The following is a 22,637-nucleotide window of genomic DNA, read 5'->3' on the forward strand; positions in this document are numbered from 1 at the left end:
ACGCACGCACGCACGCACGCACGCACACACACACACACACACCATGCAGTTTCATTTAAAGGGGCAATCTTCGGTTGGTACTTATTTTTTAATTGTATTTTTTATTACTGATATACAACCATTGATTCTTAAGGAAAATAACGTATAAATGTCTCATGAGCTTAGTTCAACTGTTGTGCGCCATCAGAACCCAATATATAAGCTTGTTTTACTTCCTTGATTCTAAATGAGCACTGTATAGCCTCAAAACATGGTTAAAACTATAATTTTGATATCATGCATGGTCAATGGTTACATTTACCAAGCTCTCAATTGCAGATTGAACCTTCCGTAGTCTAAAAATATTTGTCATTTTGTGAATTTTGCCACTCCAGTGACATTGATTCTGATACAGCAAGAAAAAACATGTTTTTTATTTGTAGTGACTGCATTAGTGTTACACTCTGACATTAGTGTCACCAGAGGTCCGTTTAGGCTCCATAATACAGAGGGGGGAAACACAGTTTCCTAGACGTCACCATCACAACTTCATCTAAGATACTTTATTGCTGATATCAACAGTAGCCTAGAACACATTATCTGAGACATACTGTATATTGACCCTTCATTTGTGTTATTACTGGGTTTGCCAAGTTACAAATCGACTTACATTGGACATAACAATCAATACAGATAACCATCAATACAGGTGGGTGTTTTAAAGACTTGATAACAGCAGTAATATTCTACTGATAAGGACTCCTATTTAACCTGTCATCTGGTCTCACGGCCTCCAATAGAAACCCAACAATACTGAACAACCTGTGCTAACTGCAGGTGTGTGACCTGAAATGGCAACTTTGTGATTATTACTAAAGTAGGATGAAAAAATTGTATTCAAATTATACTGTAAAAAAACTAAAGAGCCCTTTAATGCCAAGCTTGGTCATTATTTAATAAACATCAATAGCTTTCTTCAACATTATACACCTGATATCATGATTAAACAATTCTTCCTGCATTGTAGCCACAGTAAAAATCAACTTTAAATCAGGTTACAGCACCTGTTGTGATTGGTCAAAATCTCTCGCGAATGCAATATGTTGTAAATTACATACTTGACAGGTGTATCAATCTAACCAGCTAGTTGTAACTCATCCATTTTACAATACCAATGCAGTACATTGCTATGGCACAGTAAATTGACAAGATACTGTTACAGTAGTGATATAATTCAGACTCAGAGTAGAGGTGTGGGTCTTTTCAGTGATTGTTATTTGATAAACAACATGACTGTTTACTGGTTAACAGTTCACTTTTAACCTTCTGGTTAGATATATGACTAAAATAATTATTTGGCTGTGGTTTTGAGTCCACAAGACAATCATCACACAGAACATATACATGAAAGCACGTGTCAAACTCATTCCGCGGAGGGCTGAGTGTCTGCGGGTTCTTGCTTCCTCTCTTGTACTTCATTGTTTTATTAAGGCCACTGATTATGAGGAACTTCCCGCACCTTGTTGTCTAGGTCTTAATTAACAGGGAAAATCAACAACCAGCAGACACTACGTCCTCCATGGAATGAGTTTGTCTACCTGGCATTAAAGGGTCAAACGCAATAACTGTTTATATAAGAGAAGTTGAAAAATGGAATGAAAAATGTATTCACAAACACGCCATTTCACCTTTTGTTATGTGCATTAATATATTGTATGATGTGATGATGCATGAATCATCGGAGCTCAGTTTAAGTCTTGCTCTATGCTAGTCTAATGACGTACTGTCAATTCAGCATTGTTTTCTATATATATATATATTAAATATATATTCTCTATATATTTTCTATGTGAATACGGAGCGGTAGAAGTGATTGTGAAAATGTATACATTTCTGTGGTCTCTACCATGTTCTAAATCCTATACAGCATACGGTATGTTTCAAACATTCACACAGAATTTGACTAAATCATAGCATCAGAAATGAGAGGAAGATAGACACATATTTCTAGCCATAGTGATTCGAAGTCTGTCATGTATTGGAGCTTTCTTTTCCTACACTGTGTTGTTTATACCTTTATGCATGTTCATTTACAGAAACCCCTTGTTCAGATCGAGTTACCCCCCCCAAGGTACCGTCACCAATCAAATCCATCCAAATGGAACCTTTCACTGTCTTTCCATTCACCTCTTTCAGCAATATGATGGTAGGTTCTTGTACACTTGCCATGATTCTGACAGCCACACAGATTCTCTTAATCCAGACCTAATCCAGACACTACCTCTGGTGAATTGGAGTCACATTTGATGTGTAATAAAGCAACTGCCATCTTGACCATGGAACCCAGTTTTCAGGTTTCCCCTCTCAGTCCACGGCCGTGCTGGAGCGTGCGCAGCAGGCTGGGGTTCTGATATAGCCCAACACCCCGCTCCTCTTCCTCCAGCCAACGGCACCACCAATGCTCTTCCTGGATGTAGCTGGATCCTGGCGGGACAGCTTGGCAGCGAGGCCAGCAGTCTCCTTGATCTGCAGCTCCAGGTGCTTTTGGATGGCCAGACCTAGCTCCTCAGGATCCACAGAAGCCCCGTACACCTCCCATGTCATCCCTTCCGCATCCCACTTCACCTCCTTCACTGGGGGCTTCTGGGACGTGTCTGTCTCATTCCCGTTCTCATTCTTGTTCCCGTTCCCGTTCTCATTCCCGTTCTCCTCTACCAGGCAGACCTGAGGGAACACGTGGGCCCGACACGTCTCGTGGACCTGGACCGTCTGCACCCCCACGTCCCTGAGCTCCCTGGGGGACATCATGGTCCCTGTGTCCCTGGTGGCTCCATTGTTGCTGCTCATACAGCTATATTTCTGAATGTCCTGCTGCAGGGCTCCACTAGGGTGTAGAGTTTTGGCCCAGGAGCAGTTGAGGTTACAATTGAGGTTGCAGCATTGCAGCAGGCGCTTGGCATCCAGCCCTGTCTCGCTGACGGAGGACATGAGGCGAGGGAGGGAGAGGAGGGTAGGCGCCAGGTGAGGCGGGAGCACCCTCTGGTCCCTGAACTCAGCTTCTGTGCCCGGAAGGTGTGGCAGCAGCTGGGCAGGGGTGGGAATGGTTTGGGGGTGGCAGTAGGCCGCAAAAGTGTCCTTCAACGACCCGTGGGGGTGGACGAAAGTGCAATAGCAGATGGCCTCCTCACTTGATTGTAGGCGTTGGGCCTCACCGCCGACCTTAGCGGCTGTGTTAGAGGGGCTAGGGGCACCAAGCCTGACACACCCAGCCTGAGGCTGCTGTGTGGGTCTGCCTCCCCCGCCGTTTCCCCATCTGCAGGCAGTGGGGTTGGTTGTGGTTGTATTGCAGTGCTGGAGCTGCAAGGGCTGCTTGCAGGCTAAGGTGGAGAAAGCCTTACGAGAGGCATCCTGGGAAAGGTAGTCTCTCCCTGGGCACGAAGGGCAGCTGGTTTCACTGTGAGGTGGAGGGGCAGGGACCTCCCTGAGCATGTGGAGGGGATCTGAGTGACTCCTCTGGACATTCAGCCTGGATAGATCCAGTCCTCCCAGGTCTCTCTGTGATGATGATAAGGGGTGGGGCGCCTGGCTCTCTCCGAAGGCTTGGTGACCATGATTGGTGACGCCCTCCTCGTGGTGATGGGCTGTGTGAGGGCGGACAGCATTCCTGAGGTCCACGCGGAGAGATGTGTCCGGTTGGATGTTGTGCTGGACGACCTGAGAAGGCCCCTGTCTGCCCGTTTCTTTGTCTCTTTGGGAGCATGGAGCCGTATGCTCACTGGAGCCCTTCCTGAGTTCTTCCTGAGGACCTGTCAGCCCATCTGTGGAGCTCTTAGAGAGAGGCAGGAGGGGGTCGGTGCAGAGGGCAGAGTCAGGGGACACACTGCCCCCTGGTGGGTATAGTGCTGACACGGGATGCCCACTCTCTGCCATGGGAAAGCCCTGGAACACAATGGAAACAGACAGGGACATAAGCTCTTATTTATGTCAATGGAAGCTTACTGTACACAGTCTATGCATGATGAAACCAGTGATCTGGTACTATGCTAATTGATTTATTATGAGATGACTCATCATCCTGCTGGGAGCTAGTGTACTGTAACGACAGACTTGACAGCTAGAATTTAAATGTTTTTTAAATAATTGAAGTCAAGTCGAGCCCAAGTGTTTTGACACGTTATAGGAAAACTCCACACCAAAACTATCTTTTGATATTTGTTTCATTAGTTCATGTTGATATAGTCCCAAAATGTTTAGCATGTCAGCAGTCAAGTTTCCAACATATATATTCTTCAAAATACAGCCTGTATAAAGTGTTTTGTAAATTCGTACACATTGTAAATATGAAAATGGAATGCATTATTTCAGAACAGGACCTACTGCTTGCTTATCAATATATTGACTTTTGTGATGATGCAAAATATGATGCTAAATGCATCTTACCGGCTGTATTTCTGTATTTTGAAAGTTATTTATCTTGAAAACATGATTGCTGACATGCAAAACATTTTGGGACTGTATCAACAATAGACTAATGAAACAAATACCAAATTATATATTTTTTGGTCATCTCTGTATACCCATCGCAAGACCCACTAGTTGATGCTTATTTATAAAACGCTCTTAGGCCTCACTCCCCCCTAGCTGAGATATCTACTGCAGCTGTCATCCTCCACATACAACACCCTTCTGCCAGTCACATTCTGTTAAAGGTCCCCAAAGCACACACATCCCTCGGTCGCTCCTCTTTTCAGTTCGCTGCAGTTAGTGACTGGAACGAGCTGCATCTAACACTCAAACTGGACAGTTTTATCGCCATCTCTTCATTCAAAAACTCTCTTACTGACACCTGTGGCTGCTTCGCATGGTGTATTGTTGTCTCTACCTTCTTGCCTTTGTGCTGTTGTCTGTACCCAGTAATGTTTGCACCATGTTGTGCTGCTGCCATGTTGTGTTGCCTCCATGTTGTTGTCATGTTGGGTTGCTACCATGCTGTGTTTTCATGTGTTGCTGCCATGCTATGTTGTCTTAGGTCTCTCTTTCTGTAGTGTTGTGGTGTCTCTCTTCTCGTGATGTGTGTTTTGTCCTATATTGTTATTATTTAAATGTTCTTTAATCCCAGCCCCCGTCCCCACAGGAAACCTTTAGCCTTCTGGTAGGCCGTCATTGTAAATAACAATTTGTTCTTAACTGACTTGCCTAGTTAAATAAAGGTTAAATAAAAAGAAAGAAAGAAATTGAGTTACGAAGTACAATCACATCTGTTACACCATGAGCAGACTGGCCAGGTATCCGTCACTCACAGTGGCAGAGACTAGCCCGTCAGATTAGGTCTGGATCAGCCCCTCAATGTTCTATAAGATTACAGGAGAAACACAGGATTGTCTGTGTCTTCTTTGAGAGCATTAAGGGATGTCTCCAATGTAGCCTCTCTAAAGCTTTTGTACTGGATGTGTTAACTTGTGACATGGCGTGATGATACGATGTCGGCTACAGTGCTAAACCTCGGTCACATAACCTTTAAGTCAAACACCCTTATACTGTATACACGAAATAGGTTTCACTTAACCAACGACAAGCTTCCCAACACAGGAATGATGATTAAAAGGATGTTTTGCTCAATCTATTAACATGTATTATTTTTTTAATGTATTTTTTTACTTGTATTTATTCAGTGGAGCCCAATTGAGACCAAATCAAATCAAATCAAATGTATTTATATAGCCCTTCGTACATCAGCTGATATCTCAAAGTGCTGTACAGAAACCCAGCCTAAAACCCCAAACAGCAAGCAATGCAGGTGTAGAAGCACGGGTCTCATTCTCAATAGTGCCCTAAGAACAAACAATTCACAAATCAACATGCTAATTCAATAAAACAGCAAAAATATCAACTATGTGATGAAGCAGTTACAGATCCTGTCACGCCCTGACCATAGAGAGATTTTATTCTTTATGTTGGTTAAGTCGGGGTGTGATTTAAGGGTGGGTTATCTAGGTGAATTATATGTCTATGTTGGCCTAGTATGGTTCCCAATCAGAGGCAGCTGTTTATCGTTATCTCTGATTGGGGATCATATTTAGGTAGACATTTTCCCATTGTGCTTTGTGGGATCTTGTCTATGTTTAGTTGCCTGTGAGCATTATTATAGCTTCACGTTTCGTTTGTTCTTTGAAGTTTTCTATTCCATAATACAGGATGGAAACATACCACGCTGCTTCTTGGTCTACTCCTTATGACGAACGTGACAGATATACTACATTTCACAAATAAATTATTTCAACCAAAACACACTAAGACCTCAGTGAATTCATTCCTCATCAGTATTCTAAGATGCCCTATTGGCACCAGGGATTCAAGATGTAATGAGGATTGTAAATGAGGTGTTAGAACTAATCGACCTAGGTCGGTAGAGACACAACAAACCTCAAGTTAACCAACCCTGTGAGCGGGTTTGGTGCCTCATATTTTTCTACTTTAACAGAAAAGTGAGTTGCGAACTTGTGCAGCATCGCTTTGTAAAAAAAAAGGTAGAAATTAAGTCATCTACAGGAATTTAGAGAGGTCCAGCCGACCTCCTGATTAATGATGCAGTGATGAGTATTTAACCTGTTACCTGTGATAAAGCGAAGCACACTATGGTACAGTGTATCCAGGGGTTTTAGAGTAGTGGTTGCTGCATTCTGATAAATGCTGTCACCATAATCAAGAGCTGGCAGGAAGGTTTTCTTATTTACTCTTATTTAGACTCTTGAAATATTTGTTCTATACAGCCAAAATGTACCCTTAACATGTAAATGTAATTACTCTCCTGTGTAAGGCTGCAAAGATACATTGTGTATGTATGGTGCATGTTCTTTATGTGCTCTTCAATAAAAGAAGCCTGCTTTAAATCTCCACTTCTTAATTAGCTCATTAATTTTTTTAAACCTCACATTCTCAATCCAAAAGCCTAGATATTTATAGGCTGGAATCTGCTCGCTGAGAGAACCATCTGAAATATTTGTATGAGAATTAGAAAACAACAAACATTTAGTTTTTCCCGCATTAAGTACACATTTGAAATCAACAAGGGCTTCCTGTAAGGCAACAAAAATCCGATTGCAGCGCCAACAGCCTGGTCAGCAGTAGGAGCAACAGCATACATGACAGTGTCATCTGAATGCAGATGAATGTTCCAGGTTTTTGCAGATAGACCAATATTATTGATATAAATAGTAAAGGACCGGTCACAAAATCATCCCCTGCAGGACACCTTTAGTGATATTGACTTGACACCATCAGAAAGCACACAGTGTCCTTTTCTGACAGCGTCCAAACCACTTGCGAGACATCTGGCCGAGGCCCATTTCAGACAACCTTTGAATGAGTAGGGGATGGTCAACAGTATCAAAGGCCTTGGGTCTGTAAATAAAGCAACACAGTGATTCCTATGATCTAAGCAATTTAACACGTCCTTTAAGTCGAGCATAGCTGCTGAAAAGATGCTATGTCCTGGTCTAAAACCAGACTGGTACACACAACAATAGAATTTTAATTTGGCCTTTCTATATACCCTTCTATGGGCTTTTTAAAATGGTGCATTTCATTCCCATTTAGTGTCTTGTTATTCTACTTCACATAAGAGGCCTCTAGGGTCAGTTTAGCTTTAAAAGCATCACCAATGAGCCTGCTCTACCCTGGGAGCCTAACGCCCCATGGTAGCTCTCCATCCCACCCCAGTCCCATGGTACACCTCCTCATTAGTAACATGTAGGGGCTCTGTGAGAGCTTTACAGACTGAATAAGAAAGCAGTTGCAACAACATGAACAGTCTTTTTGGGATAACATGCATGACATGTGTTGTTCAATGTATTTCTTGAAGTCATCTGTGTTGACAGCTCAAAGCTGAGTGTTTTCACAGTCTATTACCGCATTATGTGTTTGTGTAAGTCATTTAACATTGTGCGATGGAATCACTGTAGGGCCTGGTGTCAGTGGGCAAGCTGACCTGAAGTACAGAGCACAGAGTAACACTTTTTGGAAAGTCCATCTGTACATGCTCTACAGACCATCTACAGACCATCAGTAACATTTCAACTATCTACTAAACCCTGGCACTTACCCTAACCTTAACCCTTACCCTAACCTTAACCCTTACCCTAACCCCAACCTTAACCTTAGCAAGTAGTTGCTTATGAACAGATAGTTGACTATCCGGACTATCCAAATAAAGTGTAACTAAGCACATGTAACAGTATAACTTTAAACTGTCCCCTCGCCAATACCCGGGCTCGAACCAGGGACTCTCTGCACACATCAACAACAGTCACCCACAAAGCATCGTTACCCATCGCTTTAGTGCGCACCACCGCTAACTAAGCTAGCTGTTTCACATCCGTTACACTCACCCCCCTTTTGACCTCCTCCTTTTCCGCAGCAACCAGTGATCCAGGTCACGGCACCAATGTAACAGTATAACTTTAAACCGTCCCCTCGCCCATACCCCGGCTCGAACCAGGGACCCTCTGCACACATCAACAACAGTCACGCACGAAGCATCATTACCCATCGCTCCACAAAAGCCACGGCCCTTGCAGAGCAAGGGGAACTACTACTTCAAGGTCTCAGAGCAAGTGACATCACTGATTGAAACACTATTTAGTGCGCACCACCGCTAACTAAGCTAGCTGTTTCACATCCGTTACACACAGAGGCACAACAAGTCATCTGTCTCCTATAAATTGGTTACGTCTAAGCTGGTAAAATCAGAGGTTAGGTCACTTCTGGAAATAGACAAAGCAGGCAGGTGATATAGCCTAAAGGTTTATAGGAGCATGCGACCAGTCAGTAATAAAGAAAGGAATACCAACACTTTGCCCACAACACCAGAACACAACACCTGATGTGTGGTAGTATGAAAGTGGAGGTGTGAGAAGTCAGATAAATGCATTAGTTGCCTTTTTTCTTTTTACATAAATGCTTCAAACATTTTAGAATGTACCTCACGTAATGCAACAACGGGATATTCCTGCTACTATGCTATAGACACACCTAAACAATACTAATGCGCCAAGTATCTGAAGTGTGTATGAGACCAGGGCCAGATGGTGACTGACTGACTCACTCAAGGCCTGCATTACCCCCCCAAATAACCTGTAAGTAAAATCCATTACCCCCCACACACACACACAAACACAACAACAATATTTCTACACCTCTGGAATGCAGCGATTTCACTTTTTTCAACCTGAAAGGTCTCTGTTGTAACCCCTGCTTACCTTTTAGAAAAAATATAAGATCCTTATGTTCCTCTTCTTTATTTACTCTCTCTCTCTTTCTTTGTGTCAGAGTCAAGTTATCCCCCAGGATCCCAGGATAAACCTCTGTTAGTCCAGGTTGTTTGAAAGGAAAGGAAAGTGGTTCTCTACAGGTGACCTCCTCTCGCCACGCACCATCCACAGAGCCCTCCCTCCTCTCCAGTCTCTTCCTCCTCTTCCTACTCCGTCCCTCGATCCTGGCCGGGAACAAGATTGGGCAAACCTTGAGATAATACTCTCTTTCATCTGATTACAAATGAGAGGCTGCACTTGTAAATCTTCAAATCGTATCCCAGGAGAGAGGGGTAGTGTGTGTTTGTGTGTGTGTGTGTGTGTCTCTATATGTGTGTGCGATGGTGTTAGTGATCGGTGGTGGTAGTTGTTTGGCTCTGTATGTGGTGGAGAAGGGGATGGCAGATAGGACTAGGGAAATGGATGTAGAGAGGGGAGGGGGAATGATAATGAGGAGATGCTCAGTCAGGCAGACAGCTTCATTGCCACTCCATCCACCTGGAAGAAGAAGAGAGAGAGAGGAAATTGCATGAATGAATGCTCTGGCAAAAATAGAAGGTTTGATGGTGAAAAAAACACCCCCTCACACAGACATTCTGTCTCTCTTGCATCCTCCTCTCTCTCTCATCCTCCCCCCTCTCTCTCTCTCTTCCTCCTCTCTCGCTCCCTCTCTCATCCTCCTCTTTCTCTCTTTCTCTCTCTCTCTCATCCTCCTCTTTCTCTCTCATCCTCCTTTCTCTCTTGCTCCCCCCCCACACACACAAACACACACACATTATTTCGACTTCTACCTCACCTACTCCCTGTCACACTCCCCATCACTCTCGAACACTCTCCATCACTCTGTCCCTGTTGCTATGGAAACTGCAATACTCAATGGGACCCGGATGAATGTTCATTTTCTAAGTTGCTGGGTGGCGACAGACAGTGAAAACATGTCCACCTGGAATTGACAGTGCTCATAGTTGTCAAGTAACAAGAGAACAATGTGATTTTAAGTCTACTACTTCTGCATGGATGTCACATGCCATGGTACTGTATGTCCGTCTTTGCATGACAACCAACCAACCAAAAGCATGAATGTAATTTGCTTGAGTTGGCATATTAAGATGAAAAGTAATGGGAATATGGGAGTATTGTAGTACTATGTGGTAGAATGGATTAGATAACTATGACACTATAAAACAGTACTTATTGTAATTCATAAGGTTTCCCTTCAGCACAGATCTAGGATCAGCTTACCTTTCCCAAATCATAACCTTAAAAATTGGGAATGCATAACTGACTGTAGATAAGTATCCAGGGGCAACCAACATACTATATCCTGCTTTGATAACATGTGAGTCAGACACTCCTGGACAACATTCAAATGCAACAGTGTGAGTCCATTGGCTGTGCGAGAGAAGGGTAAAGATCAGTAAAGGACCTATCCTCACCGCGGTAACTGGTGAAAAACACAGGCAGGGATGGTGTTTGATAGGAAGACAGAAAATGTGTGATCAAACAAAAGGCAGTCATGACAAAGCCTATCAGACATATCAAATGTCCTTGTTTGGGATATCGTAGTTGTACATGGAGGGTCAAATTAAATAATTATTATTTATCTAGCAGAGGGAACAAAAGTAACCTTTGATCTTCCTAATTAGCTGTGCATAGTGCATGCTGCTGAGATAGATACAAAAAATATTGTTATTTATAGCCCAGGTGATATGTGACTAATTTTAGGTGATATGTTCACTTTTTCATAAAAGCATGAACATTTTCAGAAAGGGAGCCATCGCAAAACGCCTCCTGATGGCCGTGGCGGACATTTCTCTATTCTGACATAACTGGACAATGTACTTTACTTCGTATTTGCTGAACCAAACCTGATAACACAGAAAAGATGATGTGTACACCTATGTTTTGATGGTTACGGATTACAATGTTGCCATGGACAACATCACAAATTGTTCAGATGATTATTTACTAGTGGACCACCATGGTAAGCCATGGAAGACAATCCAGTAAAATTTCAGTTTCTGACAATGTTTACACAATAGAATATCATGTATGTGGCATAAAAAGCCATACAGCTGCTGTCTTCTTGCTCCTGGTTATGAAAGTGGATATTGTGTGATGCTGCTTAAATTTACAGAACACAGGAAGGGCATTTGATTGGTCTGCACCCAGGGAGCTCATGGGGTGATTTCATGGGCAGGTATGTACCTCAAGCGATTGCTGGTCCCAAATGCCACTCACCACTCCTCAGCTTATATTTCTGAACAGAACATTTTCATTTTTGAACACTTCACAATTCTCCTTTATGATGGCACTAGCAGTCAATATAACATCAATTAAGCTCATTTCACATCACATCAAAATCAATGAAAACAAATGTTATTTACATAGCGTTTTTCACAACAGCGATTTTCACAGAGTGCTTTACAACAACCTGGCCGAGACCCCAAAGAGCAAGCAGCAGCTATGTGGCTGGAAGAAACCTTCTTTAGCTGTACATAGTAAAAGGTTGGAGTGTGAGCTCTGACAAGCTGTCAATTTAGGCAAGAAAGTACAGCAGAGTACATCTGACCACCAGACAGTTGTTCATTTAGGCAAGACGAGTTATAATAAGTACATGGATGACCAACAGGGTCATAGTAGATCAGAGTGTACAAGACCCGAGCCTGAGATTTGTCTCCAAACACGGACAAAGCATACAATACAACTGATTTGACATTGCTGTTATATAGGGGGTATTTATTTTGACGCTGAATTGATCAGATCTCCAGATGGGATGAGTTGGGCATGTGCACAATGTGAGGTTTTTGGTTAAGTTTAGAGATCTTCCATCTGGGAAAACAGGGTCCACTGAATATCTCTGGGTTTGTATGATGTGGTTTTGGTCATGATCCAGTCAATAGTAATAAGGAAGAGGATCTGAGAGATGATGGAACCCTGTCTCACTCCAGACTGCACAGTGAACCACGCAGACTTGCCCATAATGACACTGCATTCAAAGTGGTCAAAAATTGTATTTATTTTTTTATTTAACCAGGTAGGCAAGTTGAGAACAAGTTCTCATTTACAATTGCGACCTGGCGCAAAAATAGTATACCTTGATTAGTGTATATTGAATCGGATCTCAAGGTCTTCCAGAGAGTTTTACCATGTATACTAGCAAAAGCCTTGACGTCTATGAAGTGAGAATGGGGAAGTGGGGGGACTGTCAGGACCCGGTTACGAACCCGGGTCTCCGGAGTGAGAAACAGTCACTTAACCAACTGAGCCACGAATAGTCGGCAGAACCCAGAAGATGAGGCAGACACAGCAGTACTTGAGACGGTGTATTTAATGAAGTAAAAAGTGAAGTCCTTCAGGAAAACATGTAACTCCGCAACCTCAAAAGGAATTCCACAAGAACAAAGGTAATCCTCCAAGACAAAAAGGTAAATCCACAAGGTGGTAGGTATAGCATAAAAAGCCTCAAAAGATACTCAAAAATAAATAAACAAGAACAAAAAACAGAATTCCACAAGAGCCGGGATCAACAAGAGTTCACAGAATACTAGGGCTGGGTGCTAACATACAAACACAGAGCAAAGAACTGAGGAAAACTAAGGGTTTAAATACAATCAGGGGAAACGAGGCACAGGTGCAAATAATAATGGGGATCAAGGGAAAACAAAAGGTAAAAAAAGCACAATGGGGGCATCTAGTGACCAAAAACCGGAACAACCCTGGCCAAATCCTGACAGGGACCATACATCCTTGTCCCAGAATCCTGCTTGCTCCTGCCTTAGCTTGGTGTCAATGGCTGACTCCATACATTTTTGTGATGCAGAATCAAAAATGGTTGACTAAAAAATGCTTGATGGCATTACCCCCAAACTGAGCTTCACTTTCCAGCATTATGTATGAAAAATATATATATTCTATTTTGTACGTTTTTAGAAACGACCATTATATAATAATGAAAACTGTTTATGATGTTGTACTGGCAGTAATCCGTATTCATATTACCATTGTAATCATATGAAGGAAAATGGATTGACCGGCTATGGCAGAAAATAGAATTGGCTGCCAAGAGGCGTTTTTGCAATGGCTCCCTTTCTGAAAATGTCCAGGACCCAAAACTATACAAGCGTACTACGTTTCATGCTTTTATGAAAAAGCGAACATCATTTTCACACATTGCCTGGAGTTGCATTGTTAACAAGTCTTATCGAGGTGTGGAAAGGGGTTGCGTTTGATCGGATGGGCTATGCTTGTGTGGATAAGAGCGTCTGCTAAATGACTTAAATGTAAATGTAAATGTGTGTCTGTATATCAGTGGTTGTGATTGTTGTAGCGGCCTTGGGGGGAGGGGAGGGAGGAAGAGTTATTATTAGGAGCACCAGTCTCATTAAGACAGACTGAACATCTGGAGGGGGGCTGTACCAGGGACATATAGGTGGGGATTAAGGGTTATCTTCAAAGAGTGACAGTAAGCGAGGGATGGAGGATTGAGGCAGACCCATAGTGTGTTACCCTGCTGACTGACAACCTACACTGCTAAGAATGATGTCAGAACTCCTGTTCCAATTATAGTAACAGTTTCAGGACCTGAATAGAATCAGACAGAAGGGGTAATGAGACAGATTGACAAATTGTCTGTTGAATTTCAGACTGAAATGAAATTAGATGCACTACCATACAACCCTGCTTCGACAAGGGATCTCAGCAACAGCAATGCCCTAACATGGTCGTGTTATCTTCCCGGCATTGTGAGAGACAAGAAAGCCCGAGCTGCTCAGATATAATTACCGGCAGAGAAGAGCACTAAGAAAAAAACTGTCTGAAAAGAGTATGGATGACTGACACACTCGGCTCACTGAATAGATCCCCTCCTAATCCCTGCACACACAAACAACTCTCCAATTCTATATGCAAACTATCCGTGAAAATTTGAATAAACATTACAAAAACACCTTTTATCAACAATGTCTGTGATTTAAAAAAAACTGGAGCAGGCATTGATATCTGAATAATGCTTTGTTTCAGTATGCCTCGTTCCCAACAACGACCGTCAGAGATAAAGATACACATGGGGAGGCAGGGTAGCCTAGTGGTTAGAGCGTTGGGCCAGTAACCGAAAGGTTGCAAGATTGGATCCCCGAGCTGCAGAGGTTCTGCCCTTGAACAAGGCGGTTAACCCACTGTTCCTAGGCCGTCATTGAAAATAAGAATTTGTTCTTTAACCGACTTGCCTAGTTAAATAAAGGTAAAAAAATGTAAGAAAATAACAAAAAAATATATACACCATCTCCTTGGAGTTCCATTGGCCTGAAGCAAACACATAAGAGGTGCATCAGCAGTAAAACATCTGTGGTGTGAGAAACTCTACCAGGTAGTACTGTCCTGTTGCACCCTCGACAACCACTGTGATTAATATTATCTGACCCTGCAGGTCATCTATGAACATTTGAACATCTTGGCCATGTTCTGTTATAATATCCACCCGGCGCAGCCAGAAGAGGACTGGCCACCCCTTATAGCCTGGTTCCTCGCTAGGTTTCTTCCTAGGTTCTGGCCTTTCTAGGGAGTTTTTCCTATCCACCGTGCTTCTACACCTGCATTGCTTGCTGTTTGGTGTTTTAGTGTGTGTTTCTGTACAGCACTTTTTGACATTGGCTGATGTAAAAAGGGCTTTATAAATACATGTGATTGATTGATTGATTGAGTAAGGCTAGAAACTTTATAGCACTATTCAAGCATCAACTGTAGGCTAAACCTTTTCTCTTGGAAAGAGAAGACGACACCTATATGTGCATTGAACATTATCTGTCATAATAGGTCATTCTCCTCGGTCAAGTTTCACTTTACAACATTTTGCATATTCAGTAAAGCTGTTCTCCCCTTGGGGACAGTTTAATCTGCGGACCTGCACTCTAATATCCATGTTTGTGTTCACGACAGCGAACAAAAGGAAAGTGCCACATGTGCTGCCTTTGAGCTCTTGTGCTGTGTACATATTGTATATACTGTATGACAGGGAGTGGAGAGGGAGTGGACTCGCAGAGTGGAGTAATAGTATATGGAATCAGTGATCCTTTTATTACATTTTGCACAAGGAGGATTTGTAAAGATATTAGAGGACTCAAAAAAGGTTGAAAGGTGTTGAAAGGTTTAGGGAGGAAGTGGGTAAAATTGACTGGTCACCTGTGCTAGAGAGTGTAGGGGTAAGACAGTGCCTGGGAAGTCTTTAAATGTAGATTCCTTGATGTGGTGAATGTGATGGCTCCCATTAGACGGGTCAGGGTAAAGCAGAGATCTAGCCCTTGGTTTAATCATGATATTCTAGAATCTATCCAATCAAGGAATAAGGTCTTTACTTAAAAAATGTAAGAACTTTCAAGAGCATCATGATTTTGTACTATATAAACGTCACAGAAATGAAGCACAGAGCAGGATGGATGAAGCACCGAGCAGGATGGATGAAGCACAGAGCAGGATGGAGGAAGCTAAGAGGGGTTACTTTGCTGAGAAAATAATTGAGAACAAAAATGACCCTAAAAAGCTTCGGAAATCATTTAAGGAACTAGGCTGTAGTAGTACTACCAAAAACAAACTAAATAGTATTGGACTGAACATCAAAGGGCAGATGGTATATGAAAAAGCAGAGGTTGCCATTGAATTCAGCAAGCTGGTTAGCAAGCTGCCCACCAGTTCTGGTTTGTATGGAAGCAACCAAGTCAAGAAGTTTTATGTAGAGTTAGGGGTTCAGCCAAACTCTTTTTCTTTTGCAAAGGTAGCAACAGCCAAAATAGTCAGTATGCTGGCAGAGTTTATCCAGCCACAGGCCTGGATAATATTCCTGAAAGGTTTCTTATAGATTCTGCTGAGCAAATTGGCCCTTGTATTACGCATATCGTTAATCTCTCTCCCAGGGACATGAAACAAGCTAAAGTTATACCTCTATATAAGAAGGGGAATTATGATCCTGGGAATTATAGGCCTGTATCTATCCTCTGTGTAACATTAAAGATCCTGGAGAGAATTGTAGATGAGCAAATGTATGAATATGTTAACAAACAGGGTCTAATGTATGATTTTCAGTCAGGTTTTAGAAAAACATACTCCACTGATTCCTGTCTACTTTACTTGACTGACTTCATCAGGAAAGAGATTGATGAGGGAAATCTGTGTGGAATGGTACGGCTTGACCTACAGAAGGCCTTTGATACAGTCAACCACTGTCTCCTAATCTCCAAACTAGCACTGGGGATAAGCAGTATCCCTCTAGGCTGGGTAAAGTCCTATTTGTCAGGTGACCAAGTATTAGAGGTTAATGGTTCACTGTCTCAGGCAAAACCAATGAGTTGTGGCGTTCCGCAAGGGAGCGTGCTTGGGCATCAGCTGTTTTATTGTATATTAACAATATGAAAGATGCTTGTTCTTGCTGTCTTTTTCTTTATGCGGATGACTCTACACTTCTGGTGTCTCACAAAAGTAAAACTATGTTGGAGAGCATACTTAGCACAGAGCTTACTAACATTAGCAAATGGCTTGGAGATAATAATCTATCTCTGCACTTAGGGAAAACTGAAGTAATTATTTTGGATCCAGACATAAATTGTGTAGGTCGTCTGAAATCAGAGTGGAGTTAGGGGGGGAGGTGTTGACTATTAAAACCTCTGTTAGCTACTTGGGATGTATCCTTGATGGAAGCTTTGGAGGTGTGAGCATGGCCAATAAGGTGCTAGAGAAGGTTAGATGCCAGGACTACGTTTTTGTCAAGAAAGTCCAAGCTGCTTGATAAGGACTCCATGAAAGTGCTAGCTACTGCCCTCATTCAATACCATTTTGACTATAATAGTACTTCCTCGTTTGGGGGCTTATCTAAACATATGAAGGGGAAGCTCCAGATAGCCCAGAATAAACTGATCAGGTTAGTATTGAAGGTGAGTCCATGTACTACTCACATAGGCAGGAGCTGCTTTCAGGAACTAAACTGGTTGCCTGTTGAGGCTAGGGTTTCCCAGATTAGACTAGGTTTGGTTTACAGGAGTATTTATGGTCCTGCACCCAGATATCTAAGTGATTACTTTCCTCGTGTTGGGGATGCACACAATCACAGCACCAGAGCAGGTGTTGCTGATGTGTGCTTATACAGGTTCAGGAGTAATGCTGGGTAAGGTACTAGCTTGTATACTGGAGCCCCAGAATGGAAGAGTTTCCTCTGCTTATAAAAACAATGTCCTCTCTGGGCAGCTTTAAAAATAAATTAAAAATAAGCTTGATGTCTTCTGTGCCCATATGAATAACCCCTATGATGTGACTGGGATGATGAGATAGATGTTCTTCTTCTCTGTTGTTGTTGTATTATTTCACTGCCATACTGTGTTCCATCTTGTCCAGCCATCTTGTCTCAAGAGGACCACAATGGAAACAAGTCCCAGACTTTATTGTGTGTTATCCTCAATGATTTTATTCATGTGCATGTATGGCTTTTTCAGGTTTTATGTGTGCTTGTTTTTTTAAATGGTTTAATTAAAAAACTAAAACTAAACTAAAGGGGTTCCTGAACTTCTTTGGCCTGCGAGCCAATTTTGATATTACAAGAAAAAATGTTTACACACCATGTCAAAAATGTACATAAAGGAACAGAACCATATGGTAATGGAATATACAACACACATACAACACACATACAACACACATACAACACACATACAACACACATACAACACACATACAACACACATACAACACACATACAACACACATACAACACAGCAAAACATTTGACCTGTTGGACACTTTAAAATTCTTATCTGGATTCAAACCTATTATCTTATACAGTATAATCACCTTTCACCAACTGAAGATCACACAAAGCCATGCAGGTATGTGGTAATTGGACAAATTGTAAGGCGTTTTAACTTGTCCTGTCCCATTTCACGAATAGTATTACCTTCAGATCTATGGTGCTCCAATGCTCCTCTCTGGTTTCTTCGTTCTCTTGTTGTTTTAGCGACCTCTGCATTAGCCACAACACCCCTCTCTGACTGTGGTTGCTCACGCCTGATCCTGCGAAAACTGTGGATTCAGTGTAGAGCGTATCAGCAGTTCCAAAGTGCACTATTGTTCATTCACAGGTGCTTTTTAGAGCTCAGTTCCTTGTATTCTGGCCCTGCAAACACGCCTACGCACACAACCCTGAGACACATCTACTCTACAGTATATCTGCAAATTCAGTTTCACACACAGACTCACCTTGACCTAGAATGCATTCCTAAACCCATTTGTTTTTCCTATTCTGGCTTCACTGCCTGATAGAAGGAATCTGCATAGCATGCATGATTCTCGTCTGATGGCTTTCTGTGATTCATACAAAGCACTGTTTCATTTTGAAACCTAGGATGACATTTTGAGCTGAAATAAAGGAAATAACAAATGATATTACATTGCGAGTCGCAGTATGCAGATTCTACAGAGTGTGACTCCTCATAAACTATAGATATTGAATGTGTTTTATTGCGGGTTGCTTTGTCATACTTTATCTACACCTTTCAGATTGACAGTAGAAGTTGTCAAAGCTTTAGGATCATCACCTATAAGTTAACATGGCCTGTAATCAACTGAGGTCAAAGGGCGAGGATCAACAGCAGCAATCTAAATTGAGATTAAAGCGATGGAGCTACAATAGACAGACAATATACAGATGTAGGTTCTGAATTTGATCACTCTGTTTTACATAAAGGAGTTATATAAATTCACTGAAAACCTGTAACTAACTAACTAACACAAGGTTAAATTAACAGTATTGATTGACTGTAGACCCTGCCACATAATTCGTGATTGACTGTAGACCCTGCCACATACGACTCTAGTTTGTCTCTATACTGATGATTTGCTTGTTTGATTGCCTTGTGGAGGGAATAGCTGCACTGTTTGTATTCGGTCGTGTTTCCGATAAACTTGCCATGATTAAAAGTGGTGGTTAGTGCTTTCAGTTTCACGCGAATGCTGCCATCAATCCATGGTTTCTGGTTAGGGAAGGTTTTAATGGTCACAGAGGGTATGACATCTCCAATGCACTTGCTAATAAACTCGCTCACAGAGTCAGCGTATACATCAATGAAGTTCTTTCAGGGCCGACGAGGGATCTGCTTGTAATCGAAGAGAATTCTCTTGGAAGATAATGCGGTTGGCATTTGATTGTAAGGAATTCTGGGTTGGGTAAACAAAAGGACTTGAGTTCCTGTATGTTGTTGTGATTATACCAAGAGTCGTTAATCATAAGGCATACACCCCGCCCTTCTTCATACCAGAGAAATGTTTGTTTCTGTCGGCGCGATGCGTGAAGAACCCGGGTGGCTGTACCGACTTTGACAACGTATCCCGAGTGAGCATTGTTTCGGTGAAACAGAGAATGTTACAATCTCTGATGTCTCTCTGGAAGGCAACTCGTGCACCAATTACATCCACCTTGTTGTCTAGAGATTGGACATTGGCGGGTAATATGCTCGGAAGCGGTGGATGGTGAGCTCACCTTCTGAGTCTGACCAGTAGGCCGCTCCGTCTGCCTCTCCTGCCACGACCGCATTGTTTTGGGTCAGCCTCTGGGATAAGATCGCATGTCCAGGGTGGAGGTTTGAACAAAGGATTTGCTTCTGGAAAGGTGCATTCCTGGTTGTAATGATGGTAAGTTGACATTGCTTTTATATCTAATAGTTCTTCCCAGCTCTATGTAAAAACCCGTGAGATTTTCTGGGGTAACAATGTAAGAAATAATACATAAAAAAACAAATAACTGCATAGTTTTCTAAGGACCTGAAGCGAGGCGACCATCTATGTTGGTGCCATCTTGCGACTGGGTGACTATTATAGATGTCTATTACTAGTAGGTTATGCGGTCCTAAATGTTTATCCCAAACAGTAAATACTGCAATAGAAATGGAAGCCACTGACATGAAAGGCACATTCCAGGCTGTAACTCCAATGGGAGATGTGCAGTGCGACTACAACAAATACAACCTGGTACACAACCATAGTGATTATAGAGGAGGTTATCCAATTGGTTCAGGGTACAGAAGTGTTAATGACACACTCAGGACTCAGCTGTGCTCTGCCTGGTGTGAGTCACACACACACACACGCACGCACACGCACACACACACACACACACACACACACACACACACACACACACACACACACACACACACACACACACACACACACACACACACACACACACACACACGCAATCTTTTTCCCAACACCAGTTGTTAAAGGGGTGGTTTCATTGATAGCAGTCCCATGTATTGCTGTGGTTTTCCCTGGTTCAACTGATGTTTATCTGTCTTAACAGATTGCTCAGGAAATAGCAGGCAGTTGAATGTGCAGACACAGGCACGTACAGACACACACACACACACACACATCTGGGCTCCTGGCCCAGAATCCCACTCGCCGGCAGTGTGCAGAGATCAACAATTTTACAGTGCAATCTCTGAAAATCAGCCACTACCCAATGATACACGCGCAAGCTTGTACTCACACACAGTAAACAGACACATACATACACACACACACAAACAAACACACACCCACACACTGAGTCATGTAATTGTGTACATACTGAGCCACATTTCAATAAAGAGCTTTGAATAAGCATTGACTGTAGTGTAAAGACAATGTTGCCACCTAGTGGTCAGAGTGGTTGTCTTCTCCGTAATGTGGCACGTTGTTTCCCTGTGCTTCTCCAGCCTGGACTTTTCACACACCCACATTCAGTCATACAGTACATACTCCAATGAACAGATAAGTTACAGGCCATTGCCAGTTGTTTCTGTAAGCCATCCTTTTTTTATTAAAACACCAACATAGTTATTTCAAAGATCAATTGAAGAGTTTATTTCCATAACACTATATCCACATATTTTAGAGTTTATTTCCATACCGCTATATCCACATATTTTAGAGTTTATTTCCATACCGCTATATCCACATATTTTAGAGTTTATTTCCATAACGCTATATCCACATATTTTAGAGTTTATTTCCATAACGCTATATCCACATATTTTAGAGTTTATTTCCATACCGCTATATCCACATATTTTAGAGTTTATTTCCATACCGCTATATCCACATATTTTAGAGTTTATTTCCATAACACTATATCCACATATTTTAGAGTTTATTTCCATAACGCTATATCCACATATTTTAGATTTCCATAACACTTTATTTTTAGAGTTTATTTCCATACCGCTATATCCACATATTTTAGAGTTTATTTCCATACCGCTATATCCACATATTTTAGAGTTTATTTCCATACCGCTATATCCACATATTTTAGAGTTTATTTCATTTTAGAGTTTATTTCCATAACACCATATCCACACATTTTAGAGTTTATTTCCATACCGCTATATCCACACATTTTAAAGTTTATTTCCATAACACTATATCCACACATTTTAGAGTTTATTTCCATAACGCTATATCCACACATTTGAGTTTATTTCCATAACGTTTATTTCCATAACACTATATCCACACATTTTAGAGTTTATTTCCATAATGCTATTTTATTTATTTCCATAACACTATTTATTTTTTTTAGAGTTTATTTCCATACCGCTATATCCATATTTTAGAGTTTATTTCTATATATATCCACATATTTTAGAGTTTATTTCCATACCGCTATATCCACATATTTTAGAGTTTATTTCCATACCGCTATATCCACATATTTTAGAGTTTATTTCCATAACACCATATTTATTTCCACATATCATTTTTAGAGTTTATTTCCATACTATATCCACACATTTTATATCTACACATTTGAGAGTTTATTTCCATAATGCTATATCCACACATTTTAGAGTTTATTTCCATACCGCTATATCCACATATTTTAGAGTTTATTTCCATACCGCTATATCCACATATTTTAGAGTTTATTTCCATACCGCTATATCCACATATTTTAGAGTTTATTTCCATAACACCATATCCACACATTTTAGAGTTTATTTCCATACCGCTATATCCACACATTTGAGAGTTTATTTCCATAACACTATATCCACACATTTTAGAGTTTATTTCCACAACACTATATCCACACATTTTAGAGTTTATTTCCATAATGCTATATCCACACATTTTAGAGTTTATTTCCATAACGCTATATCCACATATTTTTTCCAGAGTTTATTTCCATACCGCTATATCCACATTTTTAGAGTTTATTTCCATAACGCTATATCCACATATTTTAGAGTTTATTTCCATACCGCTATATCCACATATTTTAGAGTTTATTTCCATAACACTATATTTTAGAGTTTATTTCCACATATT

At 41.5% G+C, this 22,637-nt stretch overlaps 1 protein-coding gene across 2 annotated transcripts; it reads right to left on the reverse strand.

Annotated features, from left to right (window-relative positions):
- Window positions 1-73: 73 nt before the first annotated feature.
- Window positions 74-18,460, reverse strand: si:dkey-191g9.7 (uncharacterized). 2 transcript variants are annotated; one of them, XM_035754268.2, is made up of 3 exons: window positions 18,223-18,460; window positions 9,237-9,472; window positions 74-3,918 (listed from the first exon to the last, which is right to left on the reverse strand). In XM_035754268.2, exon 3 carries the CDS (start codon window positions 3,907-3,909, stop codon window positions 2,344-2,346), a length of 1,566 nt encoding a protein of 521 aa, XP_035610161.1. In that variant the 5' UTR covers window positions 3,910-3,918; window positions 9,237-9,472; window positions 18,223-18,460; the 3' UTR covers window positions 74-2,343. The 2 variants fall into 2 exon arrangements, with proteins under 2 accessions (XP_035610161.1, XP_035610160.1); XM_035754267.2 differs by having other exon boundaries at window positions 9,237-9,785; window positions 18,223-18,459.
- Between the last annotated feature and the right edge of the window lie 4,177 nt (window positions 18,461-22,637).

The sequence above is a fragment of the Oncorhynchus keta genome, chromosome 36 (genome assembly GCF_023373465.1).
Source record: "Oncorhynchus keta strain PuntledgeMale-10-30-2019 chromosome 36, Oket_V2, whole genome shotgun sequence".
NCBI classification, from domain to species: domain Eukaryota; kingdom Metazoa; phylum Chordata; class Actinopteri; order Salmoniformes; family Salmonidae; genus Oncorhynchus; species Oncorhynchus keta.